This window comes from Sinocyclocheilus anshuiensis, unplaced genomic scaffold (assembly GCF_001515605.1).
Source record: "Sinocyclocheilus anshuiensis isolate Anshui unplaced genomic scaffold, SAMN03320099.WGS_v1.1 scaffold805, whole genome shotgun sequence".
In the NCBI taxonomy this organism is placed as follows: Eukaryota; Metazoa; Chordata; class Actinopteri; order Cypriniformes; family Cyprinidae; genus Sinocyclocheilus; species Sinocyclocheilus anshuiensis.
This window is the reverse complement of record NW_015540884.1, coordinates 317,647-331,548: the sequence shown is the minus strand read 5'-3', so window position 1 is coordinate 331,548 and position 13,902 is coordinate 317,647. Positions and strand designations below refer to the sequence as shown.

At 36.9% G+C, this 13,902-nt stretch overlaps 1 protein-coding gene across 1 annotated transcript in view; it reads left to right on the top strand.

The window, feature by feature from the left end:
• Window positions 1-311: 311 nt before the first annotated feature.
• Window positions 312-13,902, top strand: part of LOC107688619 (cytospin-B-like) — an 80,468-nt gene continuing 66,877 nt past the window's right edge. Inside the window, exons 1-3 of the mRNA XM_016486332.1 lie at window positions 312-395; window positions 1,916-2,110; window positions 3,253-3,388. Of these exons, the coding sequence (XP_016341818.1) occupies window positions 1,949-2,110; window positions 3,253-3,388 (298 nt within the window). The 5' untranslated portion in view covers window positions 312-395; window positions 1,916-1,948. The remainder of the gene's footprint in view (window positions 396-1,915; window positions 2,111-3,252; window positions 3,389-13,902) is intronic.

Sequence of the window (13,902 nt, the reverse complement as noted above, 5' to 3'; positions counted from 1 at the left end):
CTGGGGTCCTGAGCACAGGGTAACAAGCAGGTAAAAACACAAAAGCAAAAACACGTGAATGAGAGCTCAGAACATGAAAAATCCAGGCAACATGAACAGTAATCAACTGACAACAAGGGGTAGACACAGCTGGGAATAAATAAGGTAAAGGGAACGAGTGACAGGTGTGGGTGATCAGCTCATGATTGTGCGATTGCTGCAGAAAATGACAGGACCAAAACAAACAACAGAGAAGAACCGGCGACACACCCTGACCTGTGACAATGAGATGTGGATGTAGATGTAGATTTACATCCAATTCTGTCTAGTTGGAAGATATCAGACACGTTTGATAGTTTGAACCAATTTTAGATGATATATTGTTTTCATCTCCAAGTACCAAGGAGTGTAGTTCTGTGAGTTTGTTATGTTTGTAACGACTTGAAAGTCTGATAGTGTATGATCCTCGGTGGCTTAATGTATGATGCCCAGTTTTCCTGATGTCTAGTGTTTGAAAATCTGTTTAGATTTGATAAAGTCTTGTAGTGTATTCCAGTCTTAAGATTTGAGGAGTCAGAGATCAGACACCAATTTGATTAGTCATAGGTCACTATAGTAACACTCATAATACCCTATAGTGAGCTGAAGAGTTCAAGTTATACTTGAATATTAGGCCATTTTTTGCTGTTTGTGAATGGGAAGACAAGAATATAGAGAGTGAAAGGTGGAGCAAAGTGTAGGAAGAAGAACATTTTTTTGTGAACTGAAGTCTTTCTGACTGGTAAGGTTCTGCTGTTCGTATATTTCTCATTGCATATCTCTTGGGACGTTGTTAATGGTTGGGCCTGTGTACATTTGCACCCCATCATCACTTAAATCAGTGAGAGCAGCCCACAAGGGTATATGCTCAGCTCTGCAGAACACATTAGCTTCCTCACCCTCTTCCCTTCTCTGTTTTGAAGAGCACTCATGTCTCTTTCAGTCAATGGCCACCTGTCCACTCCTCTCACATTACCTCTACTTTGTGCACTAATAGATTTCTGCATTCACTTTGAATCACTCGGTCTGTGTGCATTAATAGTTTTAGAGATCTTATAGGGTGAGACCTGCACTCTGAACTGAAGATGTTGGGTCTCTGATAGGAGCATTTGATTACTAGATTAATTAACAATAGGACATGTTTAGTGACAGGAACCTTTAGATTTATCTTTGGGTTGTGTCTCTTTCACGTTCGTTCTCTCTTCCTCATCTCTCTCCTTCTAAATTGCCTCACTTTTACTTGCTTTAAGATGATATCAGTTGAATGATCCTGCATCCTCCTGGAAGGTTATTCCTTGCAGATTTCTTTGCTACTCTTTTTCACTTTTTCTGGATCGAAAACTTGCAGAATTCTGAATGATTTAAAGAGCACTACATTGAATCCTGGAAATAAATAAACCACGATCTGATCCAAACGGTACTGTGAAATTTTAATACCAAACTTGAAATCACTCTCTGATTTTTTCCTCTATGAGCAAGTAGTCCCAGATACACATTTCCCACAGACATGGTAATTTAATAATAGCATTAAAATAATATATTTTAATAGTTTTATAATAACCAAATCAATGCAAACCCTAAGGTATAACCAAAAAAAAAAAGCTTTTTTTTTTTTTTGGTCTGGCTTGGGTTGGGTAGCAGACGCCTATCTTGGCGTACACTCTTATTGACAGATGAATGCTTTATTACCAAGTAAACCAAAATATTTTTTAAACAAACATGCAAGAATACAGAATTTGTGTGTTCTATTGATGGGTGTTCTGATTCTGCTGAATTTAAATTGTTTTAAATATTTGTATTCAGCAATCCCATTAGGATTAAACTATTTCCTGTGCTATAATCTGAACTCAACCATCTAAATCTAAACCTCTGCTTCCTCTTGTTGCTTTCTCCACAGAACAAGTAGTGAGAGTTGTGAACCGAGAAGACTATGTTGAAAGGGGGCACTGCCAAGGCGGCACTGCCCAGAATGGGAGCCCCGGAGCGTGCAAAGCTGTCTACCAACAGCTCCCAAAACACATACTCCAGCAACATTGGGATGAAGACCTCTAGATCGTCAAGCACCATTGCCTCTGATCTGCGACTCAGCAAGGTGAGCTGTAACACTGATCTAATATGCCATTGGAATGGATGAGAAGTGGGAGTGATGGAACACTGACACAGCACACTTTCTGTGTAAAAAAAAAACCCAGAATGCAGAACAAAAGTGGTGGAAAACACTAAATGTACTTCAAGATATGATGCTCAGAGATGTACACGTGTACAGTACATAGGACCAATTAAAATTGATTAAGCATTAAGCATTTTTCAACTGATTGGTATCAGCTATCCTAAGCCCGTTGTCGTGCAGCAGGTGGCGGTATGCACATTGCAGCAGGTTTGCCAACCGCCATTAAAAGGAAAAGACGCTAAAATGTGTGTGCATGATGCGCCACAATCAATGAGGTCTGTTTTAGCGTGTCACACACACACATTTGAGCTTTCGTGTTTAGTGTATTTGATGCACACTTCTGTAATAAATCACTGGAAAGTCATTTATTTACAGTTTACTTCTATCTATCTATATCTATCTATCTATCTATGTGTGTGTGTGTGTAATTACTGTAGTAATTGCTTTTTTAATTTAGATATTACATATATTATTTTTTATATTTGAGCCCCTGTACCTGAGAAACTCTCTGCACATCCCTGTGTAAATTGAATTGATTTTAATAACTTTATAACTTTAATGTACTTGACGTGTACACTAAACACTAGAAAAATACAAGTATCGGACTGGGACTCAGTATCAACAGATGCTCAAAATTTCATGACTCGGATCAGATTGGGGGCACAAAAAACCTGATCTGGACATCCCTAATATCAATATTTGACATATTTATAAATATTTAGCAGAGCTGCAAACTTGTCACCTTTTGGCTAAATTTTGAGTCCAGAATAATGTCATTAATGTTAATCAATCTGGTCCAAAAAGGGTTTTAATTGCATTGCCATTGCTATTGCTGGTCAGAAGTAGGTACTATATTAATTAATTTTCCCAGACAAAAAAAAACCTTTTCATTTTAAATGCATGAATGATGCTAAAAGGTCATTTTTTCAACTTTTCACAAGCATAGACATGGACTAAAAGTAACAAAACTCATTGTAATTTCATTTGACGAAGTATTAAGCATCATATTTAGTCAGAAATGAGATTCTCAGTTTCACTGACGGTGCTAATATTTTTGTGTTTAGATAAAAAGAGCGAGCAGTGATGATGCTCTGGCTAAACCTGTTCAGGGTTCATGGGCTTCAGTGTCCCGCATAAAGAAGACCGTCACCACAGGAGCCATTTCTGAACTTTCAGACGACAGACCACGCAGTGCTTCAAGTAGGATTTTACATCTTACACACAGTCTTATAAAACTCATGCAGTCATACTCATTTCCCAGTAGTGTGTAGTCATAAAACTTCTCAACAATTACTTTGTTCATTTTTAAGTTATTTAATAATAATTTATAAATATTATTAATACATTTTTATTAAATATTTAATAATATTTAACCTCTTAATTTATCTCTTAATTGGTAAGTATTGTTTGGATGGAATACTTTATATTTCAAATGTCCATTATTCACAATAATGATATTTACACACGGTAGATGCACTCTCCCAGTATAAGAAATATGATGAAAAAAACGGTAAAAAAAAAAAATCTCATTTGAGTTGCGTGAGTAGCTCTGGGGTTTGACAAACATGATGATACATGATAGACATCAATATGACACCATCATTTTCATAAAATATTAAAGGGATAGTTCACCCAAAAATGAACAAAGTTCTGTCATCATTTACTCAACCCTCATGTTCCGAATCTGTTATTTTTAAAGAATGTTTGTAACCAAACTGTAACTACTTTTATGATCTGAAGAAGAAAGAAAGTCATACAGGTTTAAAACAACACGAGGATGAGTAAATAATGAAAGAAGTTTCATTTTTGTGTAGGAACTATTAACTAACTATCCCTTTAATGTCTTGGAATAAAATCACTGCACAGTTCTTGAGACTGCAGCTGATCACCTCTAGAGGGCACCAGGACACGTTCTATGATAATGAAGATCCCTTTGATTCATTTCCTGCTCTGTGATGCATTAGTTCTGACTCTTCTGACTCTTGAGTTTGTTTTTAGTGCATCAGTTGGTTTATGGACAGCATCTATTGTGTGTAGGTGATGGCAATTCAGTATTTAACTATATATTTGTGTAAAAGATTTGTGTAAAGGACTTGGAACTGTACTAGAAGTATAAGATAGATGATTTGTGTTCTCAGCAGAAATGAACAGAATCCAAAACTGATATAATATGGAATATAACATGGTTTACCCTCCAGTAATGGATGATGGAAACAGAACCATAAAACAGGGTTTAATTTGAAATGTGAAATAAGGCATTGCCTTTTTGTAGAGTGCATATGTATGCATGTGTTCTCTGTGAACATTGTTAGGGTCGATGGCATATTTTACTTGTTGGACTGGATTGATGGAGTCTGATATTAATAATTCTTCTTTTGTCAATATTCCACACGTGGGAAAAAAAGATGCAAGCTAGACATTGTGTTGAACAGGAATGCTGCCTGGCTGCATCACTTCTGCGGGATTGGCTCTGTGGTACAATACCAGCGTCAGGGTGTAGCAGAATTCTTTGACTTCATGTGATGCTCGCCTAGTTGTTTTATCTGTAGGCAAAGGAGGTGCTAATGTGTTCAATTAGTGAGGTGAATAAGGATGTGAAAAACAGAATAGATAGAATAGAATTTTGTAAAGACATTGTGCCATTATTCACATCACCCTCATGACATTTATGTGGAATAAAAAGAATCTTCTGTGGCCCACCATTTTTAAAATATTCCCATATTCTTTACCTGAAATACACTATGGTTTAAAAGTTTGAGATTGGTTTTAAATATTTGTATTTATGCTATTAATTTTTTTTATGTTTTTGAAAGAAGTCTCTTATTTTCATCAAAGCTGCATTTATTTTAGCAAAATATCAGAACTGTTTTCTAAACATTTGGCATGGTGTCAGCATGTCATTTTTCATGTTTTCTCTTACGGTTTATGATATAGTAACTCTTAGCTGCTAACCAAGAAATACCATGACTATCTGGTATGCGGTTCTTATAAGCATTTCTTTCATTATTAAATAACATGATGCACATCAGCTGTCCTTAAGAATCTAAATTGGACACTTAATATAAATCTGAGATTTTGCATTTAAACAAGTGCCCCAAGAAAATAGCTGTTGAAAAATGCTAACCAATGGTAACAAAGGTTTATTAATTTTTTTGGTATTATTGTAATATTGTGGTAGCAGCAGACTTTGATAGGCCCAGAATGGGTATCCTCAGTCTACTGCGTGACGTGTTAATGTACAAAAAAAAAACAAAAAAAAAATATGACTTAACCTGCAGATTTTCTTTAGTGTAAACTGGTGGTTTATTTACACGTGCACCGATAATCCAACAGTCCAGCAGTGTAGATATTTACAAGTGCTCAGTCCAAACCAATATATCTACAAATATAAATGCCATGGGGGGGGAAAAAACAAAGTACCAAAATAACCCAAAATAAACTAAACAACGATATAATAAATATATACAGACTTTCCACTTGCATCTACTAATATAGAAAGGGGTTTTAGCTCACGGCACCACAGTAGCACGTCCGCTCGACTTGGTTAACAAGCCCCGTTTGAAGTCTGGCGCCAAGTTTTAAAGACCAGACTCCGCCCCTTTTCCAGGCACGACCATTAAACGGTAAGTTATACCAGTTATTATCTAATCATCCACTTTAAGATTTATACAATAACTTAACTCGGTAATCCGATGACGTCAAAAGCGATCGCCCTCCGCAACCTCTAGTTCGCCAGCACAGCGTCTAGTAACCCGGCTATGGCAACATGTAACACAGATGATTAAACAATAAAACATAAAACCGTAGACAAAGTTTATGTGTGATTTATACGGATGGCATGACTGCATAATGGCTGAGGGAGAGGATGGAGTGTGGATGACTGACCGAGTGCTACCAAGCTAGCGTGTGCACCCGCTATGCTGATAGCGGCATAACTGGGACAGGATGGGTGAGTAATGATTGTATAGCCTATGTGTGTGCGTGTACATATATGAGTGCCAGTGCTGCCGCTTGCAGCGGTGAAGAAGGTCACTTCTTCACAAATATATTATATATTTCTGAATGTGTAATAGTTAATTGCAGTAAAATAAGTAGTTAATAGAAATCATGAAAATGAAACGCACACTATAAACACTCAGAAAATATCAGCCTAATCTCATGACAAAAGGTAACTACACTGAACAAAATTATAAATGCAACACTTTTGTTTTTGCCCCCATTTTTCATGAGCTGAACTCAAAGATCTAAGACTTTTTCTATGTACACAAAAGGCCTATTTCTCTCAAATATTGTTCACAAATCTGTCTAAATCTGTGTTAGTGAGCACTTCTCCTTTGCCGAGTCTTTGAGTTCAGCTCATGAAAAATGGGGGCAAAAACAAAAGTGTTGCGTTTATAATTTTGTTCAGTATACTTTTGGAGTTGGCAATTTTATATGAATGCTTATGGAAAGTGTCATTTTTAGAAAAACAAAATGATGAACTTCCATCCTTACACATAACCCTTAGTGGGACGTAAGAACGTACGAAAATAAGATTCACATGAATTAGCCACCAATTTGTCAAACTATAAAATTGCGAATACGAATTGCCATACAAGTGTGTTGGAAATACAGTTTGAGGCAAGCAGTAAGAATCCTTATCAGCCACTGCTACAGTATGTGACAACTCATCACCTTAGCCAGCCATAGCCGGGCCTCATCAATATTTAAATGAAGCTTTCCTTTGCTGTTAGATCTCCAAAGTGAAATCAAGTGAGAAGCACATGGTCTCTCTTCTATAAATAACATGCATGTGTTAGTGGACAGCAATGTGTTTTAAGGTCACATGTCATTCGTTCTCATTAACACTCAGATTTATTCAGTTTCCAGTACACAACACTTCACAAAGCCCTGTGATGCTGTATCAGTTACCATATAGAGACTGGATGCTTATATGGACAGTTAGTCTGGATGTAATAGCGCTTATGACACTGTGAGATGTATTAAGTGTATGACTCAGTGTTGTGGCTGAAATAAATAAACTTTTCCACGACATTCTAATTTATTGAGATGCACCTGTATGTGTGAATAGTGCATGGTCACCCTGTTCCACGTTGTCAGCTTACAGGAGTTCAGACTCACAGTCTGGCTCAGCTGACGTTGATGGTTAATTAGGCAGAGCTGCCATGTTAATCTCTCTTGAGTGTGGGTAGAGTGTTACTGTTCTACAAAATAAATTCTGTAAAAATACTGCTGTTCAAAAAAAAAATTATTTTTTGTTTGAAAGAAATTGGTACTTTTATTTAACAAGGATGCATTAAATTTATCAAAATGGACAGTAAATATATTTATAATGTTACAAAAGATTTCTATGTATAATAAATTATTTTTAATTTAGGTAGCAAATTTTCATTTAAAATGTACAGCATGAACACTTCACTGATAGCAGAGATCCTTGCAAGGCCTGTAAAATCATTTTACAGTCCTAGCAACTCTATGCAAAAGCTAATAATTTTGTCCTTTTTGTCATCTTTATCTTGTGTTGCCTATTTAGCCCAGAGTTAATCAGAGCTTTTGCCTTCAAGGAGCTCCCTGATTGCTTCCATATTGCTAACCATACGGATTGCCTTTAAATATTAATGCTGGCTTGACCTTCATAAAACATGACAGGGGTGAAGAAATGATTCTCCTGTGCTGATTTAACTGAAAGTGTTTTTTTATTTTTTATACATGTTCTGACAGTTGTTTTCACAGAGTGACTAAGTAAAGCTACCTGTCACAGGAATGACTTGACCTTGATGCACATTGTGCCATGATATACATATCACTTGAGCTAATAGAAGTTATAAGTTACAGTACATAACTTGAACTATTATTAGAGGAATATGTCAATGTTAATGCTGCTAAAACAGCTTTACCTCTTACCAATTCGAAACTCTATTGACTATTGTTGTTGCTGAAATCTCATCACTTACGTTGGAAGGACCATTACCTCAGCAGGGATTTGAGACATGCATAATAACTCTGCTATTAGTTGGTCTACATGGTGGCGACACTGGCCATTGTTTCACAAGATGTCCTCAGCTTTAGTTTAAACGTACAAAGACATTTTTAGTGCTCATAACTGGGGAGAAATACGGCAGACACTGGAAAATGATTATACTTTCTAGTTCACGTGTCAGTGACCAGTGTTCGCACATGCTATCAAATGGAGTATACTTTGAAAGGCTATGTGTTTAGCATTTGCATTAAAACTGAAGAATACTTTGTACAAGGATACCAGAAAGCGACATGATGACATAACTATCTGTGATGTACTGTTTACAAATTCCAACACTAATAGTCCTACCTATAAAAGAATGCTCAAATAATACACATTTTTGCACTGAACATTCATATATTTTAATAAAAATATAAATAAATTTGAAGCACATTTCTGTTTGTAAACCCCTTAGAATGCCTTGCCTCATTTAATTCCATTGTAAGTGCATTACAGTGAAATGTTATTTGTTTGTTTTTACAAACTGGGGGAAATCAGAAAATTTATTTTATAGAGGTAATAGAAAATGTGGAGCTCAGCTTGTGTTAAACCTGGAACATTCCTTTCATGTCTAACAGTACTTAGTCTCTGCTCATGTACGGTCAGTGAGGTGAGGCCGTGCGAGGTCTGGGTGGGCACACATCAGCTCAGCTGTAGTTTGCAGAGGCTTTGTTCTGCCTCTGTTTGTGAATGTGAGTGCGCTACAGGAGTGCAGATTAGAACTGGGGCTATTTACCAAGGGTGGAGAGGCTTTATATAACCTCAGTAAATTTGAAAGAATGACAAAAAGAACAATAAGAAATAGTAGTAATATTATAATAATTCACACTCCCTTTAACAATTTTAATAATTCACACTTCAATGTGTCTCATATCACACTACAGTCTCTTGCTTCTCACATAATAAAATAACTCAAATCAATATTTCAAGGCCGTTTATTTATTGATTTGGTAAGTAACTTTATAAGAAGCAGGATAACCGGAAAGCCAGTCATCTGGGTTTATTTTACCACATTAAACCACAAAAAAATACGGGATTTAAAATCTAATTTAAAAACTGAAAATAAGCAGATTTTCTTTAGTATTTTGAAGAATTTACACCAAATAATTTAATGATGTAAATATGATTTAAAACAAATTATAAATATTTAATATACTGCACGTAATATTTCTGGTCACTAATTAAATAAGTGACACTGATCATGTGACTTTCTAGGCAGACAGCCAGATATTCTTAATCCAAAGAACTTCATCATCTCAAATCATGCTGGAGAACATGATCATCAGGTTTGATAAAAACTTGTCGAGTTCATTCAGCTTAAGTACTGCTGTTATTAATATAAAAGAGAGACAAACCAAAAAACTGAAATGTATGGCTTTTAATTCAGCTTTAACTAAAATGTTTATGCTGATCATATCATTTGCTATTGAGAAAAAAAAGATGAAAATGAGATGAAATGAGCAACAGAGATATGCATTCTGTCTGTATTGTCAACCCTGGGACAGATTCAGGCAAAGATGACATGTTTTTTCCTAACATGAATATTTAACTCATATGCATTTTACATGAATAGAGAATGAGGGGGAGGGAAGGAGCTAAAGAAAATGACACATTTAATTTTTCATGAGAAGAGAAAAAAAAATGGATCAATCTAACTAGGGAGCTCTAATCTCCTATACTGTGATAATGCAGCAATCCATGACAAAAACACGGTGTGGCTCAGCACATGTGTGTCCCAGTGTCCTGTGCTACAGAGCAAATGAATGAGGTCAGAAAAGTTCACATGTGGAAGGAGATGAATAGAACCTCCTCTCCTCCATTTCTTTCGGTCTGTTCAAATAATACACATTGCACACAGCAATCCGACATACACAATTAATTAATCCAGCAATTAATACACACAGCAGTCCGACATACTCTTCATTTCTGAAGACAGGTAAAGCGAAGGAGAGACGGTGCAAGATAAAAGAGGGAGTTGCTTGCTTTAATTTTCATGCTTCAGCTGGAGGAGTAGCAGATATATGACGAAGTCAGGCCACACCCCCAAAACAAGAGACACGACTAATAACACACTGAATACACTCCTGCTGCATGACGCTGAGAGAGAGACAGAACAAGTGAATGAGAAGAAGGCTGAGAGAGTTGCACTGGGACAGTCAGCAGGAATGTTGTCTGGCTGCTGATTCACAGCCGGCAGGACGAGAGGAGAGGACAAACACCTCTGTCTCATTGTCTTTGTCTCATACGCACGGGCAGCAGTGAAGCAATTGTGCTCTGTCAGGTGTGTCGGAGCTCTGCTCTGATGGATTAGTGTCTTCTGTGGAGCAGCGTGTAGCAGCCATGGGGAACCAGGAAACCCGGGTGGAAGATCCGGACACAGGTCTGACTAACATATCACTGTGCTGTGGATCTGTTGTATTGTCATTTATCCTGGATGGGGTTGTATGTTTGTTTGTGTGGACTCTGTTTAACCATCTAATACAGTTACTCTCTATCTTTTATTATTTCCTACATTTTTACTCTAGATATTTTGTTTGTTCTGTTTGTTCTGCATCTTTTCGTTCCTCTCTTTGGCTCTGTTTTGCTGTTTCACTCACAGTTGTGGCCAGTATCAGCGTGCAGCTGTAGGGGGTAAATGGAAGTTGGATGATAAATGGAGCTTTTATCCACACTTGTCTGGATCTCATTGCTCTTCATCTCTGCTGTGTGTGTATATCTTGTCAAGACAAACTAACTCGGAGCGTCTCAGAAATAGCTAGCATCATTTTACTGTTGTTCATACTTAGGTTTAGACATTTGATCAAACCACTAACAGTAAGTAAATGTAGACTTGTCCCACCACACATTTTTTGCTACGAACATGAATGATACCTCAAATCAGTCATGTGGCTTGTTCAGAAGTTTTGCTATTTTCATCTTGCGGGCAATAAAATATGCAAAAAAACTGAATAATTTACTTTGAAGGAGGCACACAAGCCTTATTTAGAGACGAGAATATCATAGAGACTCAAAATTGACAATTTTTATTTTATTTTTTTATGGAATGTTAACATGCCCTTCGCCTCACAACAACATCTCTTCTCTGATGACTTGTATATCAATGTGAGGGCAGGGCTTCAATTCCCCCTTTTCAACTACCTGTCACTCACATGAAACTATCCTCCATTTATCGTCCATCGTCCACTTTCTACAATCCTGTAAAATACAGATCAAAGTCAAAATCAAATGCCATCCTGCTTTTTCTTTTTTATTTTCGATAAGTTGTTTCACTAAAATATAAGGCACAATAGGAAAGAAAATCACATTTTTCATTTCATGGCAACTTTAAGAATAGGCTCTTTGGGCTTGTAAGCAGTCACCTAGCAACACCTTAGCAACCTCATAGCTATAACTTGACAACCAACGTAAAGCAGAGGTGGGACTTGTAACCACCACTCAATTTTTTTTCTGAATATTTAAAAATCCAGTTATGTGTATATCAGTGTGTGTGCTAGAAATATGCTGAGCAACACTGAATGAAAAGAGTCTCAGTGCGGTAGAAAAAGAGATTATCTGTGTGTGTGTTTCATGTCCACAATCCACCCCAGGGAATAAACTTTCTATTGCATTTCAAAGATTTCTAAATTTCAGCCAGCTTTAACTGCAGAGACGGAAAGCAACAGTCTGCTTTATCGCCCTGTCCTCCAGCACATCCTCAGTCTCCCGGGTCTCTCTTTCTCCATATCACTTCATATATTATGCTGTCTCTGTTCTTGACTTATTTACGGTGGCTCATGAATGTTGACATTCAGTTCAATTGTGGTGTTATTGTAGTCTTTTACTGTGCTGGTGATTGAATTGTGGGCTTGATACATGTGTGAAAATCATGAGTTTTCTTTAAACTGAGTTCCCTGAGGTTTGTCTTTGTTAAGCCACAAGTAGATTTCTTTGTAAGACTTTTGGAATTTGAAGTCTTGATGTGTGTGTGTGACTGGTAAATGAGGATGTGTGTTGTTTGGCACAGAGATCGTGGCTTACTGCCAGTTTACCACTGCAGGAGCCTTATCTACGATGGAAAATGCTGCCAAACACTGTGTGTTTGTGTGTTTATGTATGTGCGTTTGAGATGAAACAGTAGGTTCTTATGCTGAACACGCACAAACACTCCTCAGCTGAGGTTAGGCTGTATCTACCTCAACAGCTTTACCTCAACATCCTTTGGCGAAAGTAAAGATGGTTTTAACAACTATCAGTTGCAATGCTGTGAATGTTCATCAAGAGTTTCATTCTGATTATATTTTACTTCCACTTTACTTCCACTATCCAGATCTATGATTTATCAAATATCACTTTTAGTAAAGCAGCCTGCACATTGAAAGAAGGAAAAAAAAATGTATGATTCATTTATGATGTAGAAGGCTTGGACTGATAAATGAGTCTGGCTTTGAGTCAACATTGCATAAATCTACCAGAAGAGAAAGAAGAATGTGATTTGAACATCATTTTGAAACAGCTGCACTCCACGAGTCTGCCCTGCAGATCTGTTGTCACTAACTTCATGTCAGGCAGGTCAGTCAGTCATAAGAATGAGTTTCCACAAGGACCAGAGTGCAAACGCTCCCCTCCACCATAGGCGGATGTCTCCCCCTCATAAAGACCACCCTAATAGAAATTTTGCTATAAAGATAACATTTGGATGCCTCACATCTGGAATATTTCAACATTTTAAAATGATTAGACCTACAATTGAGTGCATTATGGCTTTAAACATGCAATTCAGTAACAAATACATTTTTAATTAGTTAGTGAATAATAAATGCAATATTCAGTACTACATAAGTTAAGCGATTACAGTATGTTGGAACATGTCTGGCTAAATATATTGCTACCAACCCTCATATTTTGGCTGAACTTCAGATCTGTATGAAATCATTAATTCAGAGCTCAGTGTTTTGACCACTTGCCCCGTAAAATAAAATATGTTTGTGGCTGGCTAGAGTTAGATGGCCTCTGATAAACTGTTAATGCATTTACCATGTATAAAGTTTAATTACAGTGTATAGATTTTTATTCTGTTCTGTTTGCTGAACTTTAGAGGATTATAGACATCCTCATGGAAATCCTTTAAGAACTTCGATTTGTTACATTCCGTTTAGTTAAAGTACAGATTCTTTTTATTCACAGCACAATATCTAGATAACTTGTGCAGCATAAAAAATGAACTGATAGACAGTTCTTGCTTATATGACAACCTACCCACAATGCAGTGGTACATGATTATGTGAGTCCATCTTTGAATTGGCATTTCCTTGCTATACCTACACCACACACCCAGTGGGTACAGAAAAGCCCCCCCCCCCTTTAAAATCATCACATTTTGTTGCTTTGCAGCCTGAAATGAAGACGGACATAGTTTTTGTTTTATCCAGCTGTTTTATTCAGTGCAACTTATAACATCCAAGTAAAAATATAACACCAACATGTCAGGAAAAATAAAAAATAAAAAAAAACAGAATGACTGAGTTGGAAAAAGGATAACCCCCCCACCCCTAAAAATGACTTGCAAACTCAATCAGGTGTAGCTGATCACCTTCTCAATGGCACACGAAGCCATTTGACTTTCAGCTGTGATCAGCTGTTCTCATTTTGATTAGCTCAGCATGAAAAGAGCTTTCCTGGAGCATTTCAGTCCTTGGTAGTGCAACTGAAGCAAACA